General features: G+C 48.2%; 1 protein-coding gene across 1 annotated transcript in view; it reads right to left on the minus strand.

The window, feature by feature from the left end:
• The window catches only part of uroc1 (urocanate hydratase 1), an 85,054-nt gene that overhangs the window by 49,564 nt on the left and 21,400 nt on the right, over positions 1–14,090 (minus strand). The window contains exons 6-8 of the mRNA XM_060835298.1: positions 13,535–13,596; positions 11,497–11,563; positions 2,899–3,042 (exon numbers count right to left, since the gene is read on the minus strand). Of these exons, the coding sequence (XP_060691281.1) occupies positions 2,899–3,042; positions 11,497–11,563; positions 13,535–13,596 (273 nt within the window). The remainder of the gene's footprint in view (positions 1–2,898; positions 3,043–11,496; positions 11,564–13,534; positions 13,597–14,090) is intronic.

The raw sequence follows: 14,090 nt of genomic DNA on the forward strand, positions 1-14,090 counted from the left end.
ATATTACTCTGAGATTACTCCATGCCAGTACATTTCAGCAGCAGGGTGCTGGAAGCCTGGGGATTCCTATCTCTCCTATTAATGCTGCTTTCACGGTGTGGAACAAACTGGCTGGACTAGAAGGGTCATGTTTGCCACGATTCATCTCACATTCCGACAGCAAAACAAAAGCAACTTGCGTTTCCAATCAACACGTTGCCAAGAAGTAACATTTTCTAGAGCCTTCACTGACTGGAGCGTTCTGTCTGCTCCAATCTGCCAACACTAACCAAACCTCAGCTGCTAGCTAATGGGTTCCGTGCTTAGCCTGGAGCATCCATTGTCAACTCCATGAGGAGGTGGTCTTGCAGCAAATGCTGTCTATTTGCTGTGTTCCCTTTTCCCCTCGGTAGAGAGTACAATTGGTCTTGCTGAAGGAATCAGTGTGCTTGTTGTTGATTTTCAGGCGAGCTGGGACAGTACAGGGAACACACTTGTACGGTCTTGCCCCACTACTCTTTCAGGAGTGAATGGGCATCTTGTGTCTTACTGCCAGACATGGCTCAATGATCCTTATCTTCCCACCCAAAAAGACAACATTGCTCTGCTTCAGTTGCAGAGGGACATTCTCAAACTTGGCCAAATCATTTCCTGCCTGGAGGCAAAAACGCGATCACTCCTCTCGGGAACCTGCTGAGATTACGATTCAAACATTTTCTGTTCCTGGGATGTGCGAGTGACTGGCAAGATCAGTATTTATTGCAGTCTATGATACCCACGATAATCTCAGCATCACACAGACCAGGCTTCAGTCAATTCGATTCACTCCATATAATACCATGAAATAGCTGCAGGCACTGGTACTGTAAAAGCAATGGGCCCTGACAACATTCTGGCAACAGTACTGAAGATTTGTGCTCCAGATCTTGCCGCTCCCCTAGCCAAGCCGTTCCAGTACAGTTACAACACTAACATTTACCCGATAATGTGGGAAATTGGGAGATAATGATGACTGCAGATGCTGGAGAATCAGAGTTGATAGAGAGTGGTGCTGGAAAAGCGCAGCCGGTCAGGCAGCATCTGAGGAGCAGGAGAGTCAACGTTTTGGACATAACCTTTCACCAGTCCTGAAGAAAGGTCCTGCCCGAAATGTTGACTTTCTCACTCCTCGGACGCTGCCTGACCTGCTGTACTTTTTTCAATGTGGAAAATTGTCCACAAAAAGCAGGACAAATCCAACCCAGCCAATTGCTGCCCCATTAGTCTACTCTCAATCATCAGTAAAGTGATGGAAAGCAGCATCAATAGTGCTATCAAGCAGCACCCTCTCAGCAATAATCTGCTCAGTGATGCCCAGTCTGGGTTCCCCCAGGGTCATTCAGCTCCTGACCTCATTATAGCCTTGGTTCAAACATGGACAAAGGAGCAGAATTCCAGAGGGGAGGGGAGAGGGACAGCCCTTGACACCAAGGCTGCATTCAACTGAGTGTGGCATCAAAGAGCCCGGGCAAAACTGTAATCAATGGGTATCGGGGGGGGCAAACTCTCTGGTGGTTGGAGACATACCTGGCTTGGATGAAGATGGTTGTGGTTGTTGGAGGTCAGTCATCTCAGCTCCAGGACATCTCTTCAGGCGCTCCTCAGGGTAGTGTCCTAGGCCCAACCATCGTCATCAATGACCTTCCCTCCATCATATGGTCAGAAGTTGGAATGGTCATTGATGATTGCACAACATTCAGCACCATTCGCAACTCAGATACCGAAACAGGCTGTGTTCACATGCAACAATGGATATGGTCTGGGCTGATTAAGTAAAATGCCAGGCAATGACAGTCTCCAGAGAGAGAGAATCTAACCATCGGCCCTTGACATTCAATGGCATTACCATCACAATCCCCCAATATCAGCATTCTGGGGAGTACCATTGACCAGAAACAGAATTGGACTAGCCACATAAACACAGCGGCAACAAGAGCAGGTCAGAGGCTGGGAATCCTGCGGTGATTAATTCACCCCCTGACTTTCCTGAAGTCCATCCACCATCTGCAAGGCACAGGTCAGGAGTGTGATGGAATCCTCCCCACTTGCCTGGATGGGGGCAGCTCCAACAACACTCAAGAAGCTCGACACCATCCAGGACAAAGCGCCGCTTGATTGCCCTTGTCCTTCTAGATGGAAGTAGTCGTGGGTTTGGAAGGTGCTGTCTGAGGATCTTTGGTGAATTTCTGCAGTGCATCTTGTAGATGGTACACACTGCTGCTACTGAGCGTCAGTGGGGGAGGGAGGGGATGTTTGTGGATGGGGAGCTTGAGTGTTGTTGGAGCTGCCCCCATCCAGGCAAGTGGGGAGTATTCCATCACCCTCCTGACTTGTGCCTTGTAGATGGTGGACTGGCTTTGGGGAGGTCAGGAGAGGAGTTGCTCTCCAACTGTATTCCCAGCCTCTGACCTACTCTTGTAGCTGCTGTGTTTATGTGGCGAGTCCAGTTAAGTTTCTGGTTAATGGTAACCCCCAGGATGTTGATAGTGAGTGATCCAATGACGGTAACACCAACAATTGTCAAGGAATAAGATCACGTTGTTTCTTGCTGGAGATGATCATTGCCTGGCATTTGTTTGACGTGAATACAATTTGTCATTTCTCAACCTGAACCTAATGTTGTCCAGGTCTTGCTGTATGTAAGGGTCTGGATCGCTTCAGTATCAGACAGAACTGAACACTGTGCGATCATTAGCAACCAGCCTCATCCTGGATCCATAACGGAGGGTCATTGAAGGGAGTTTAATGGAGACATGGACGCCGCAGCGCCACACAGGGGGGAGTCCTCCCCTCCGGTCTATCCCACTCAGTTGTGTTGCGTTGATCTCAGAGCAGCTTCAACGCTATCTTGTCACGGTGACCGGTGGAAGCTAGGCTCACCTCTGCTATCACTGCCACACAGCCGATGATCGCAGCTGCTTTCGCCTGGGCCCCACTCATCCCGCCGAGTCCGGAGGTCACAAACACTTTACCACTGAGATCTTCCAGCCCCAGGTAACGTCGGCCAGCGTTCACCACAGTCAGCTGCAAAACACAAACATACAGCGTCCCGAGGTCATCAACACTCACTCAGGATCAGGCTGGGAGCATGATTCGGAGCTTGTGATGCGATGGTACGGTCATTGGGCTGGAAAGCCACAGAGCCAAGATAATGCTCCGGTGAAATAGTTCAGGATGCCTCACCAAATCTACATTCAGTACATCAGGGAGGGAGGGAGCACGGCACTGTCAGAGATTCAGTGCTGAGGGAGTTCCGCACTGTCGGAGGGTCAGTACTGAGGGAGTGCCGCACTGTCGGAGGGTCAGTGCTGAGGGAGTGCCGCACTGTCGGAGGGTCAGTGCTGAGGGAGTGCCGCACTGTTGGAGGGTCAGTGCTGAGGGAGTGCCGTACTGTCGGAGGGTCAGTGCTGAGGGAGTGCCGCACTGTTGGAGGGTCAGTGCTGAGGGAGTGCCACACTGTCGGAGGGCCAGTACTGAGGGAGTGCCGCACTGTTGGAGGGTCAGTGCTGAGGGAGTGCCGCACTATCGGAGGGTCAGTGCTGAGGGAGTGCCGCACTGTTAGAGGGTCAGTGCTGAGGGAGTGCCGCACTGTCGGAGGGTCAGTTCTGAGGGAGTGCCCACACTGTCGGGGATTCAGTTCTGAGGGAGTGCCACACTGTCGGGGATTCAGTGCTGAGGGAGTGCCCACACTGTCGGAGAATCAGTGCTGAGGGAGCGCCACACTGTCAGAGGATCAGTGCTGAGGGAGTGCCCCACTGTCGGAGGATCAGTGCTGTTGGAGTGCGCGATGTCAGAAGGTCAGTGTTGAGGGAGTGCCGCACTGTCGGAGTGTCAGTGCTGAGGGAGTGCCAAACTCTCAGAGGGTCAGTGCTGAGGGAGTTCCGCACTGTCAGAGGTCAGTTTTGAGGGAGCATTGCACTGTCGATGGGACAGTGCTGAGGGAGTGCCGCACTGTCAGAGGGTCAGTACTGAGGGAGTGCTGCACTGTTGGAGGGTCAGTGCTGATGGAGTGCCGCACTGTCGGAGGGTCAGTTTTGAGGGAGTGCCGCACTGTCAGAGGGTCAGCGTTGAGGGAGTGCCGCACTGTCGGAGGGTCAGTACTGATGGAGTGCTGCATTGTCAGAGGGTCAGCGCTGAGGGAGTGCTGCACTGTCAGAGGGCCAGTGTTGAGGGAGTGCCACACTGTCGGAGGGTCAGTGCTAAGGGAGTGATGCATTGTTGGAGGGTCAGTGCTGAGGAAGTGCCGTACTGTCAGGGGGTCAGTACTGAGGGAGTGCTGCACTGTCGAAGGGTCAGTGCTGAGGGATGTTGCAGTTTCAGAGGGTCACTGTGTTCCATTAGACATTAAATGGAGGATCCAAGATGCGAAGCGCTTCATAGGTGACTGTTTTAGTGAGGTGGTCACACCGAAGGTGCAGGCAGAGAGTAGCTGGGTGACCACCAGGAAATGCAAAGGGAGTAGGCAGAGAGTGCAGGAATCCCCTGTGGCCATTCCCCTCGAAAACAAGTATACTGTTTTGGATACTTTTGGCAGGGGGATGATGTTCAGGGGAAAGCAGCAGTAGCCACTTTGACTGGCTCTGAGGCACAGCGAGGTAGGGTAAAGATAAATAGGACCTTAGTGATAGGAGACTCAACAGTTATGAGGACAGACAGGAGTTTCTTTGGCTGCAAATGGGAATCCAGGATTGAGTGTTGTCTCCCAGGTCAAGAGCCAGAGACTTTTCCCAGGGCAGGATTGACTGGTACGAGGGGTCATCGTTTGAAGATATTAGGAAAAGGTATGAAGGAGACATCAGAGGTAGGTTCTTTACGCAGAGAGTTGTGAATGCATGGAATGCGTTACCAGCGGTGGTGGTGGAAGCAGAGTCATTGGGAATATTTAAGTGACTGCTGGACATGCACATGGATAGCAGTGAGTTGAGGGGTACATAGGTTAGGTTATTTTATTTTAGATTAGAAATAATCCTCAGGACAATATCGTGGGCTGAATGACCTGTTCTGTGCTGTACTTTTCTATGTTCTATATTCTAGGTGCTATGTTCCGGGATGTCTCAGAGCACCTGCAGAACGTTCTCCACAGGGAGGGTGAGCACCCAGAAGTCATTGTGAATGTTGGCGCAAATGACATTGGTAGAAGTAGGGATAAGGTCCTGAGGAGTGATTACAGAGAGCTTGGGAAAAAGTTAACAACCAGGACCTCGTTGGTGATAATCTCCAGATTACTTCCAGTGCCACGTGCTAGTGAGGGTACTGCAGATGAATGCTTGGTGCAAGGGGCAGCGATTCAGGTTTTAAGATCATTGGGATCTTTTCTGGGGCAGAGGTGAAAGGTGAGCTGCTATTGAAGAGGGGCGGGTTGTACCTGAACTGGAGGGAGATCAGTATCTTGGGGACAAGGTTTGCTAGTGTTACAAGGAAGGGATTAAACTAAATTGGCAGGGGTCGGGGTGTGGATCCTCAATTTGCCATTTCTCGGACCACTTCCCCAGCTGATTAAGGTCTTGCTGCAATTTCTGATAATCTTCCTCATTGTCCACGATACCTCCTAGTTTAGAGTCGTCAGCAAACATACTAATCATGCCTTGTACATTCTCATCCAAATCATTGATATCAATAACAAACAGCAATGAGCCCAGCACTGACCCCTGCGGGACTCCACAATCACAGGCCTCCAGTCTGACAAGCATCCTTCCACTGTTACCTTCTGCTACCTACCATCAAGCCAATTGTGTATCCAATTTGCCAGCTCCCCCTGAATTCCATGCGATCTAACCTCCCAGAGCAGCCTACCATGTAGAACCTTATCAAAGGCCTTACTGAAATCCACACGGACTACATCTACCACCCTGCCCTCATCAACCTTCCTGGTCACTTCATCAAAGAACTCAAACAACTTTGTGAGGCATTATCTTCTATGCCCAAAGCCAAGGTGACTACTCCTAATCAAACCCTGTCTTTCCAAATATATGTTTATCTTATCTCTCAAAGTCTTCACAATTAACTTACCCACCACAGATGTTAGGCTCACTGACCTAGAGAGGCAAGTGTGAGGCTGGAAGGACATACAGCAATCAGGAGAGACAGGACAGGCTGGAACATGCCAGGGAGCAAGGAATGCTTGTTGGATTAAATTGCATCTACTTCAATGCAAGGGGGCTGACAGGTAAAGCTGATGAACTCAGGGCATGAATAAATACGTGGGACTGGGATATTGTAGCCATGACAGAAACATGCCTATGGGAGGGACAGGACTGGCAGCTTAATGTGGTACTTTAGGTGGGACAAAGGGGGTGGTAGGAGGGAGGGGGAGTTAAATTTTTGATTAAGCTGAGTATCACAGCAGGAATCCGAGATGAATTAACTGAAAGATCATCCAGTGAGGCCTCGTGGGCGGAGACAAGAGATAAGGAGGGGATGGTGATGTCATTGGGGTTGTCCTGTAGATCTCCAAAAAGGCAACTGGAATTAGAGGAACAATTACACAGGGAGACCGGGGAGACTTGCAGGAGCAATAGGGTTGTCGGAGTAGGAATTTTTAATTTTCCAAACATAGATTGGGACTGCCATAGTCTTAACAGCTTAGATGGGATGGAATATATTAAGTGCATTCAGGAAAGTTTCCTCAAGCAGTACATAGAGGGTCCTACTCGGGAAGCAGCAAAACTCAACCTACTCTTGGGAAATAAGGCAGGACAGGGAACTGAAGTGACAGTGGGAGAGCACCTTGGGACCTGTGACAAGTAATCATGGAGAGGGACAAAACCTGTCCACAGGCTCCAGTTCTAAACTGGGACAAGGTGAATTTTTCTGGAATTAGACAGGAGTTTGCAGGGGGTTGATTGGTGTAGTTTGTTTGCAGGCAAGGGGACCTCTGGCAAGTGGGAGGCCTTTAAAAGTGAGATAGTTAGAGTTCAAGGTCTATATGTTCTTGTGAGGGTGAAGGGCAAGGTTGGCAGGAATAGGGAACCCTGGATGACAGGAGATATTGAGGCTTTGACCAGAAAAAAGGAATCAGGATTCAGGTATAGGCAGCTGGGATCAAGGGAATCCCTGGATGTATACAGGGAATACAGGAGTTTACTGAAGAAGGAAATCAGGAGGGTGAAAAGGGGGCATGGGATAGCCTTTGCTGAGAAGATTAGAGGGTATCCAAAGAGGTTCTTCAAGTAGGGTAAAGGAAAAAGAATAACTCGAGAGAGAATAGAACCCCTCAAGGACCATGGATGTGTAGGACCGCAGGAGATGGGCGAGGTCCTCAATGAATGTTTCTCCTCTGTGTTTACCGTAGAGAAAGACAATGAAGACTTGGGAACTTGAGGAAGTTAGTGGTGACATCTTGGGGACAGTCTATGTCCCAGTAGAGGAGGTGTTGGATGTATTAGAATGGATGAAGTTGAGTAAGTCTCCTGGTCCTTACCTGATATATTCAAGATCACTCCGAGAGGCCAGTGAAGAAATTGCAGGGGGCCCTGGCTGATATTTTTGCATCATTATCAGCCACAGGTAATGTCCCAGAACACGGGAGGGTGGTGGGTAGGTTACTTGAGAAAATTCTGAGAGATAAGATTATGCATGCATTTGGAAAGATAGGATTTGATTAGGAATAGTCAACATGGCTTTGTGGGAGATCTTGCATCACAAATTTGTTAGAGTTCTTTGGTGAAGTGACCAGGAAGGTTGACGAGGGCAGGGTGGTAGATGTAGTCTGTATGGATTTCAGTAAGACCTTTGATAAGGTTCCACATGGGAGGCTGCTCTGGGAGGTTAGATCACATGGAATCCAGGGGGAGCTGGCAAATTGGATACACAGTTGGCTTGAGGGTAGGTAGCAGAGGGTAACAGTGGAAGGATGCTTGTCAGACTGGAGGCCTGTGATTAGTGGAGTGTCTCAGGGGTCAGTGCTGGGCCCATTACTGTTTGTTATTGATATCAGTGATTTGGATGAGAATGTACAAGGCATGATTAGTAAGTTTGCAGATGACACTAGAATAGGCGGGATCATGGACAGTGAGGAAGGTTCTCAGAAATTGCAGCAGGACCTTGCTCAGCTGGGGAAGTGGGCCGAGAAATGGTTTCATAGAAGTAGGTGTGAGGTCTTGCATTTTGGAAAGTCAAATCAAGGTAGGAGTTTCATGGTGAATGGTAGGACCTTAAGGAGTGTAGTGGAACAGGGGGACCTTGAAGTTCAGGTGCACGGTTCTGTGAAAGGGGAGTCCCAGGTAGATAGGGCAGGGAAGGAGGTTTTTGGCACAATGGCCTTCATCAGTCAGGGCATTGAGTATAGAAGTTGGGAAGTTATGTTGCAGTTATACAGGACGTTGGTGAGGCCGCACTTGGAGGATTGTGTTCAGTTTTGGTCACTTTGCTATAGGAATGATGTTATTAAACTGGAAAGAGTGCAGAAGGAATTTACAAGGATATTGTCAGGACTCAAGGGTCTGAGTTATAGGGAGAGGTCGGACAAGCTAGGAGTCTTTTCTTCAGAGCATAGGAGACTAAGTGGGGGGGTCATATAGAAGTGTGTAAGATCATGAGAGACATGGACAGGGTGAATGCACTCAGTCTTTTTCCCCAGGGTTGGGGAATCGAGGACTAGAGGACATCAGTTTAAAGTTAGAGAGGAATGAATACAAGGGACCCTGACAGGCAACATTTTTACACAGAGGGTGGTACACACATGGAATGAGCTGCCAGCGGAAGTGGTTGAGGCAGGGACATTAACAACATTTAAAGGCATTTGGATCAATACATGGAGAGAAAAGGATTAGAAGGATATGGGCCAAGTGCAGGGAAATGGAGTTAGCGTGGATGGGCATTTTGGTCAGCATGGACCAGTTTGGGCCGAAGGGCCTGTCTCCGTGCTGTAGGAATCTATGAGTCTAACTCTATTTGCTGTCCTGAGGTGGATCTACAAGATACCGCGGCCTGTATTGGATAGAGACCTCGAGAATTCTCTCCAATTTCTGGCCATGTTTTATCTCTCAGTCAATATCTCTAAGACAGATAGCCTGGTCTTTTGCAGGAGCTTACTGCGTCCTAATTGGTTGCTGCATTTTCTATATTACAGCAATGCTACATTTCAAAGGTCCTTCAGTCATTGTAAAGGGTTTTGGGACAATCTGAAATGATACAAGGCTCTATCGGTAGGGAGACTCTTGTCAATTTGATCACCTCAGTCAGTACGTGCACCCTCAACTCCCTTTCACTTTCAGTCTCATCCTTCTTAAATGGCTAATTATTTTCTGTCCTTCCAATAACTTCTCTGTCTAATAACTGACTTTCACCTGACTGGTTGCAGTGTCGGTTGCCTGGCTTTGTTTCACAAAAGGTGATAGAAAGCAGCTCCGGGACAGTAACAGAGCAGCAATGTGACAGTCTGCAGCACTGCAAGGAGATCCCGTTCATTAACAGCTGCCCCTTTGATCACACAATGTAATAACCCTGAAGACAATGCCAGCTCACAGAAATAACGACAAACAGATGTATCAGCAACTTAACAACACGCGTCTCTAATAAACAGCCCCACAAATAATACCACTTCACCGTACAAAAAAAATCAAAGAAAGGCAGATACTTGAAATCAGAATCAAAACCAGCAATTGCTGGAAAAACTCAGCAGGTGTGTGTGTGGAGAGAAAGAAGAGTTCGCATTTCAGGTCCAGTGACCCTTAGAACTTAGTTTCTGAAGGTTTAACTTCAGCTTGAAAGAGTAGAGGGAGCTTTACTCTGACTTTAACCCAGTGCTGTACCTGAACTGGGAACAGTGTAGAGGAAGCTTTACTCTGTATCTAACCCTGTGCTGTCCCTGTCCTGGGTGTGTTTGATGAGGCACAGTGTAGAGGAAGCTTTATTGTGTATTTAATCCCATGCTGTCCTTGAATTGGGAGTGTTTGATAAGGACAATGTAGAGGGAGCTTTACTTTATATCTAACCATGTGCTATCCCTGCCCTGGGAGAGTGTGATGAAGGACAGTGTAGAGGGAGCTTTATTCTGTATCTAACCCTGTGCTGTCCCTGCCCTGGGAGTGTTTGATGAGGCACAGTGTAGAGGGAGCTTTACTGTGTATTTAACCCCGTGCTGTCCCTGAACTGGGAGTGTTTGATGAGGCACAGTGTAGAGGGAGCTTTACTCTGTATCTAACCATGTGCTGTCCCTGTCCTGGGAGTGTTTGATGAGGGATAGTGTAGAGGGAGCTTTACTTAGAGTTTAAAAGTACAGAGTGAGTTTTAGTCTGTATCCAACCCCATGCTATAATTGTCCTTTCAATGGGGTGTTGCAATATCAAAATCACAGTACCCGGTTTTAACATTCACAGAAGCAAGAATTCATAGAAAACCAATTCAGATTTTACAAAAAGGAACAAGAGGCTTTGGTCTAGACTGAGGAGAGTCTTTTTCACTGACCAATCAGAGTAAGCTCTGGGAGTGACCACACCCCGTGTTCTGGGTGAGTGTTGGGTTCCCCGTCTCTACCTGTTGTTGCACATGTCACCCCTCAAGGTGGATGGCAGTGAGTATATTCACCCTCTCAGTCCCTCCAGCATTGGACCCCAACAATGAGAATAATAAATACCTTTTTTTGTTCATTTCGAGGACCGGGCACAGTTGGCAAAGCTGGTGTTTACTGCTCAGCCCTGGTTGGCTGACGGTGAGCCTTGTCTTGAATCATGGTGGATATAAATCCGCTCAGCCCCAGGTGCAGTGAAGTGTCCACCTCTTTAGGGTGTGTGGATTGGCCCAGAGTTGGTAAGCAGGGAACGTTGCCTTCCCTAAAGGATGGTGTTAACCAGGTGGGTTTTAACAATAAGCCACCCCCTCCCCCCACCCTTCATTGTCAATTCCCCTGTTTTCAAATTTTGTTTCAAAGTTGAGCTCAGCTTTTCAGAGATTTTCTGGGGAGTGTTCCAGATTCCCGCTCCTATGTGAGGAAGTGTTTCCCGACATTCCCTCTGAAAAGGCCGGCATGAAATTTTCAGGTTCTGTCTCCACCCTCTCTTGCTCCAGGGAAAGAGTTTCTCTGAGGGGTGAGGGAGTTGGAATTTTACCTCAAGACAAACTGACAGAGTGAGGTATGGTGAGGAGCTGCAGTCCAGAACAGGACTTTAGTCATCTCTCTTGATTAGCGAGAGAGACAATTGGCTATGTATAGTTTGGGGGTAACCACTCCATGACCTCAGCGTATGGTGAACAGGCAGGATTTCTGTGACCTACTGCAGCCAGTCCAGGGGATTGAGCCCCCTGCTGTTAGCTTTAATCTGTCCCAAACTCTTGTCAGCTCTCTAACCAAGTTAACCAACCCCCTTCAATAGAGAAAAAAAGGTAACGGGATCTATCTGCTACCCTGAAAGGATTTTAAAGTGCTCTCCAGAAGTAATTATCAAATACTGTCTCCCACCAAACCGCTTAAGGAAGTATTTGGAGAATTAGCCAAATGTTTCATCAATAAACTCATGTGTAAAGAAGTAGCAACATTACCACAGTGCCATGCACAATCCCCTGTGGGCCAATGTAACAGTAACTTCCTGCCGTCATCTGCCCGTACCTGAAACAAACCGAACAAATTCCTGAATTAGGGATTGGATTGTTCACGTCCTCAGAGTGAAAGCCTGTACTAAGAGCTGGAGGGGTAATGGGGCAGCGTGTTCTCAGGGAGGGGGTCTGCAGCCTAGCAGACCCCTTGTGTCCCCACCCTGACCCCCCTCAACCCCCCCTATTCCCAGGTCCTGTGTCAAGGGGAGGGTGTGTGTGTGATTAGGACAGGACTTGCCCATCAGTCTCACTCCTGGCAGGATCTAGTTCCCTGCTTGTGTAGCGTGTAAGTGTGGACTGTGATTTCCTCAACGTGAGATTGCCTTCTGAATGTCAGCAGCTCAGCCTCACCGCAGGGTAAGGAACCAAAGGGTGAAGCAGCCCAAGGCCACAATACAACATCACTGCCCACCTTGTTCCTAGGTCAATATTTAACCCTTAATCAACACCTTAAAGTACAGACCATTTGGCCACTTAACACACTACTGAGTGTGGGATCTTCCAGTGCACATATTAATTGCTCCATTTCCTACATGACCATAACTTGTATTCATGGGATTGTGGACATCATGGGGAGGGCTCAGTTGCCCTTGATAAGGCGCCACTGAGTAACTCTCTTGAACTGCGGCAGTCCATGTGGTGTAGGTGGGATGACCTTTTTGCAGGACTAACGAAAACACTGAGCAGGTCCTGCACGATCGACACAGCTCTCAACATGATGTATCCGAATGGCCTGAAGAGGTACTATTACCCTCCTCTGTCCTTAATGAATAAGTTACACAATGTTCAAAATTTCACGTAACTTATCAATTATCAATTTATCAATAACCACTGGATTCCTCTTCCTTGGGGGCCTTTCTTGTTTCAAATGTTCATACTTTGGGGAAGAACTTTGGCCTGTCCTGAGCTGGGAGTGAGGAGGACTTTTCTCCAACTGGCACTGGTTTTGGCCTTGATCTCCAATGGAATTTCCCCTTTCATCTGACTCAGATCTGAATTAGTTTCAGGCACAACTTGTTTTGGACTGACTATTGACACGCTACGGACATTCCAATTACTCAATGAATTTAATTCTTCCCAATTCGCTTCTTCTTATGAAGTGGAGGTGCCAGTGTTGGACTGGGAGGGACAAAGTCAGAAGCCACATGAACACCAGGTTATAGTCCAACAGGTTAGTTAGAAATCACAAGTACATTGCTGCTCCTGCATCACCTGATGACATCACACTTGTTTCTGTCGCCTCACTCCCTATAGTGACTCTTTCTGCTTAGATTCATTTCTCTTCCCTGGATTGTGTTGGATGAGGCTTTAGTCATGAGAATCTCATTCTAGACCATCTTCTATAAAGTAATCAGCTGCTATTGGGAGAAGTGTGAGATGAGTAACAATAAATAAACATAAAATACATCAGTCTGTGATTCAATGATATTTCTTCTAGCATTGTGTGTTTATTTAACATGAGCATGTTTTACAACCAGTCCACGTTCTCCATTCAACACAGAATGACCTGGTGAATCTCAGGTGAGTGAAGAAAACAATGCAGCACTCCCTCAACGCTGACCCTCTGACAGTGCGACACTCCCTCAGCACTGACCCTCTGACAGTGCGACACTCCCTCAGCACTGACCCTCCGACAGTGCAGCACTCCCTCAGCATTGACCCTCCGACAGTGCGGCACTCCCTCAGCACTGACCTTCTGACAGTGTGACACTCCCTCAGCACTGACCTCCTGACAGTGTGGCACTTCCTCAACACTGACCCTCCAACAGTGCAGCACTCCCTCAACACTGACCCTCTGACAGTGGACACTCCCTCAGCACTGACAATCTGACACAGTGGCATTCCCTCAGCACTGCACTGAGTATTGTCCTAGATTTGCTGTACAACCTCCTGCCCGAGAGGGGAGCATGTCCTCATTTGTCCAGGTTACGGGTCTCAATGCCCTGTTTGTTCAGTAATATACGAGGAACACAGAATCTCTTACATGGTGACTCCCATGGCAAACAGCTTCTCATACGCATCCCTGGAGGAATAGTTTGGGATCACCTGGAACAGAAAAAGAAATTCAATCATTCAGCATCACAAAACACAGCGACCCTCCTCACACTTTGCTATCGATTGGGAAATGCAGTAGCCATTGAGATGGGACCCACACCGTCCTCAGAATTCCTCTTGCACTGTTTCACATCAAGGGGGGGGGGGGGGATAAAGCTAGCCACTCAGCCCACAGGTTTAAGGGGCACTTGACCTTCCCTGCTCTCTCTCCTCATCGAAATCAATCTTCATTCTCTTCTCCCTGAAAAACCTGTCTTGCTGCTACTTTCAGGAGACAGGAAATGCCATTGAAATAACAGTTTAAAAAATGTCATATACAGAAATGAATCCGAAGCAGGTAGCTTCAACAAGTAAAAGAGCAGATTGAATGGAATGGTTAAACTGGGAGTACAACAAAGGTTCACCAGACAGATCCTCGGGCGGAGGCATTGATGTATGAAGAGAGATTGAAGTGGTTAGAATCACATTCACTGGTGTTCAGGAGA

Source organism: Hemiscyllium ocellatum, chromosome 14, assembly GCF_020745735.1.
Source record: "Hemiscyllium ocellatum isolate sHemOce1 chromosome 14, sHemOce1.pat.X.cur, whole genome shotgun sequence".
Classification (NCBI taxonomy): domain Eukaryota; kingdom Metazoa; phylum Chordata; class Chondrichthyes; order Orectolobiformes; family Hemiscylliidae; genus Hemiscyllium; species Hemiscyllium ocellatum.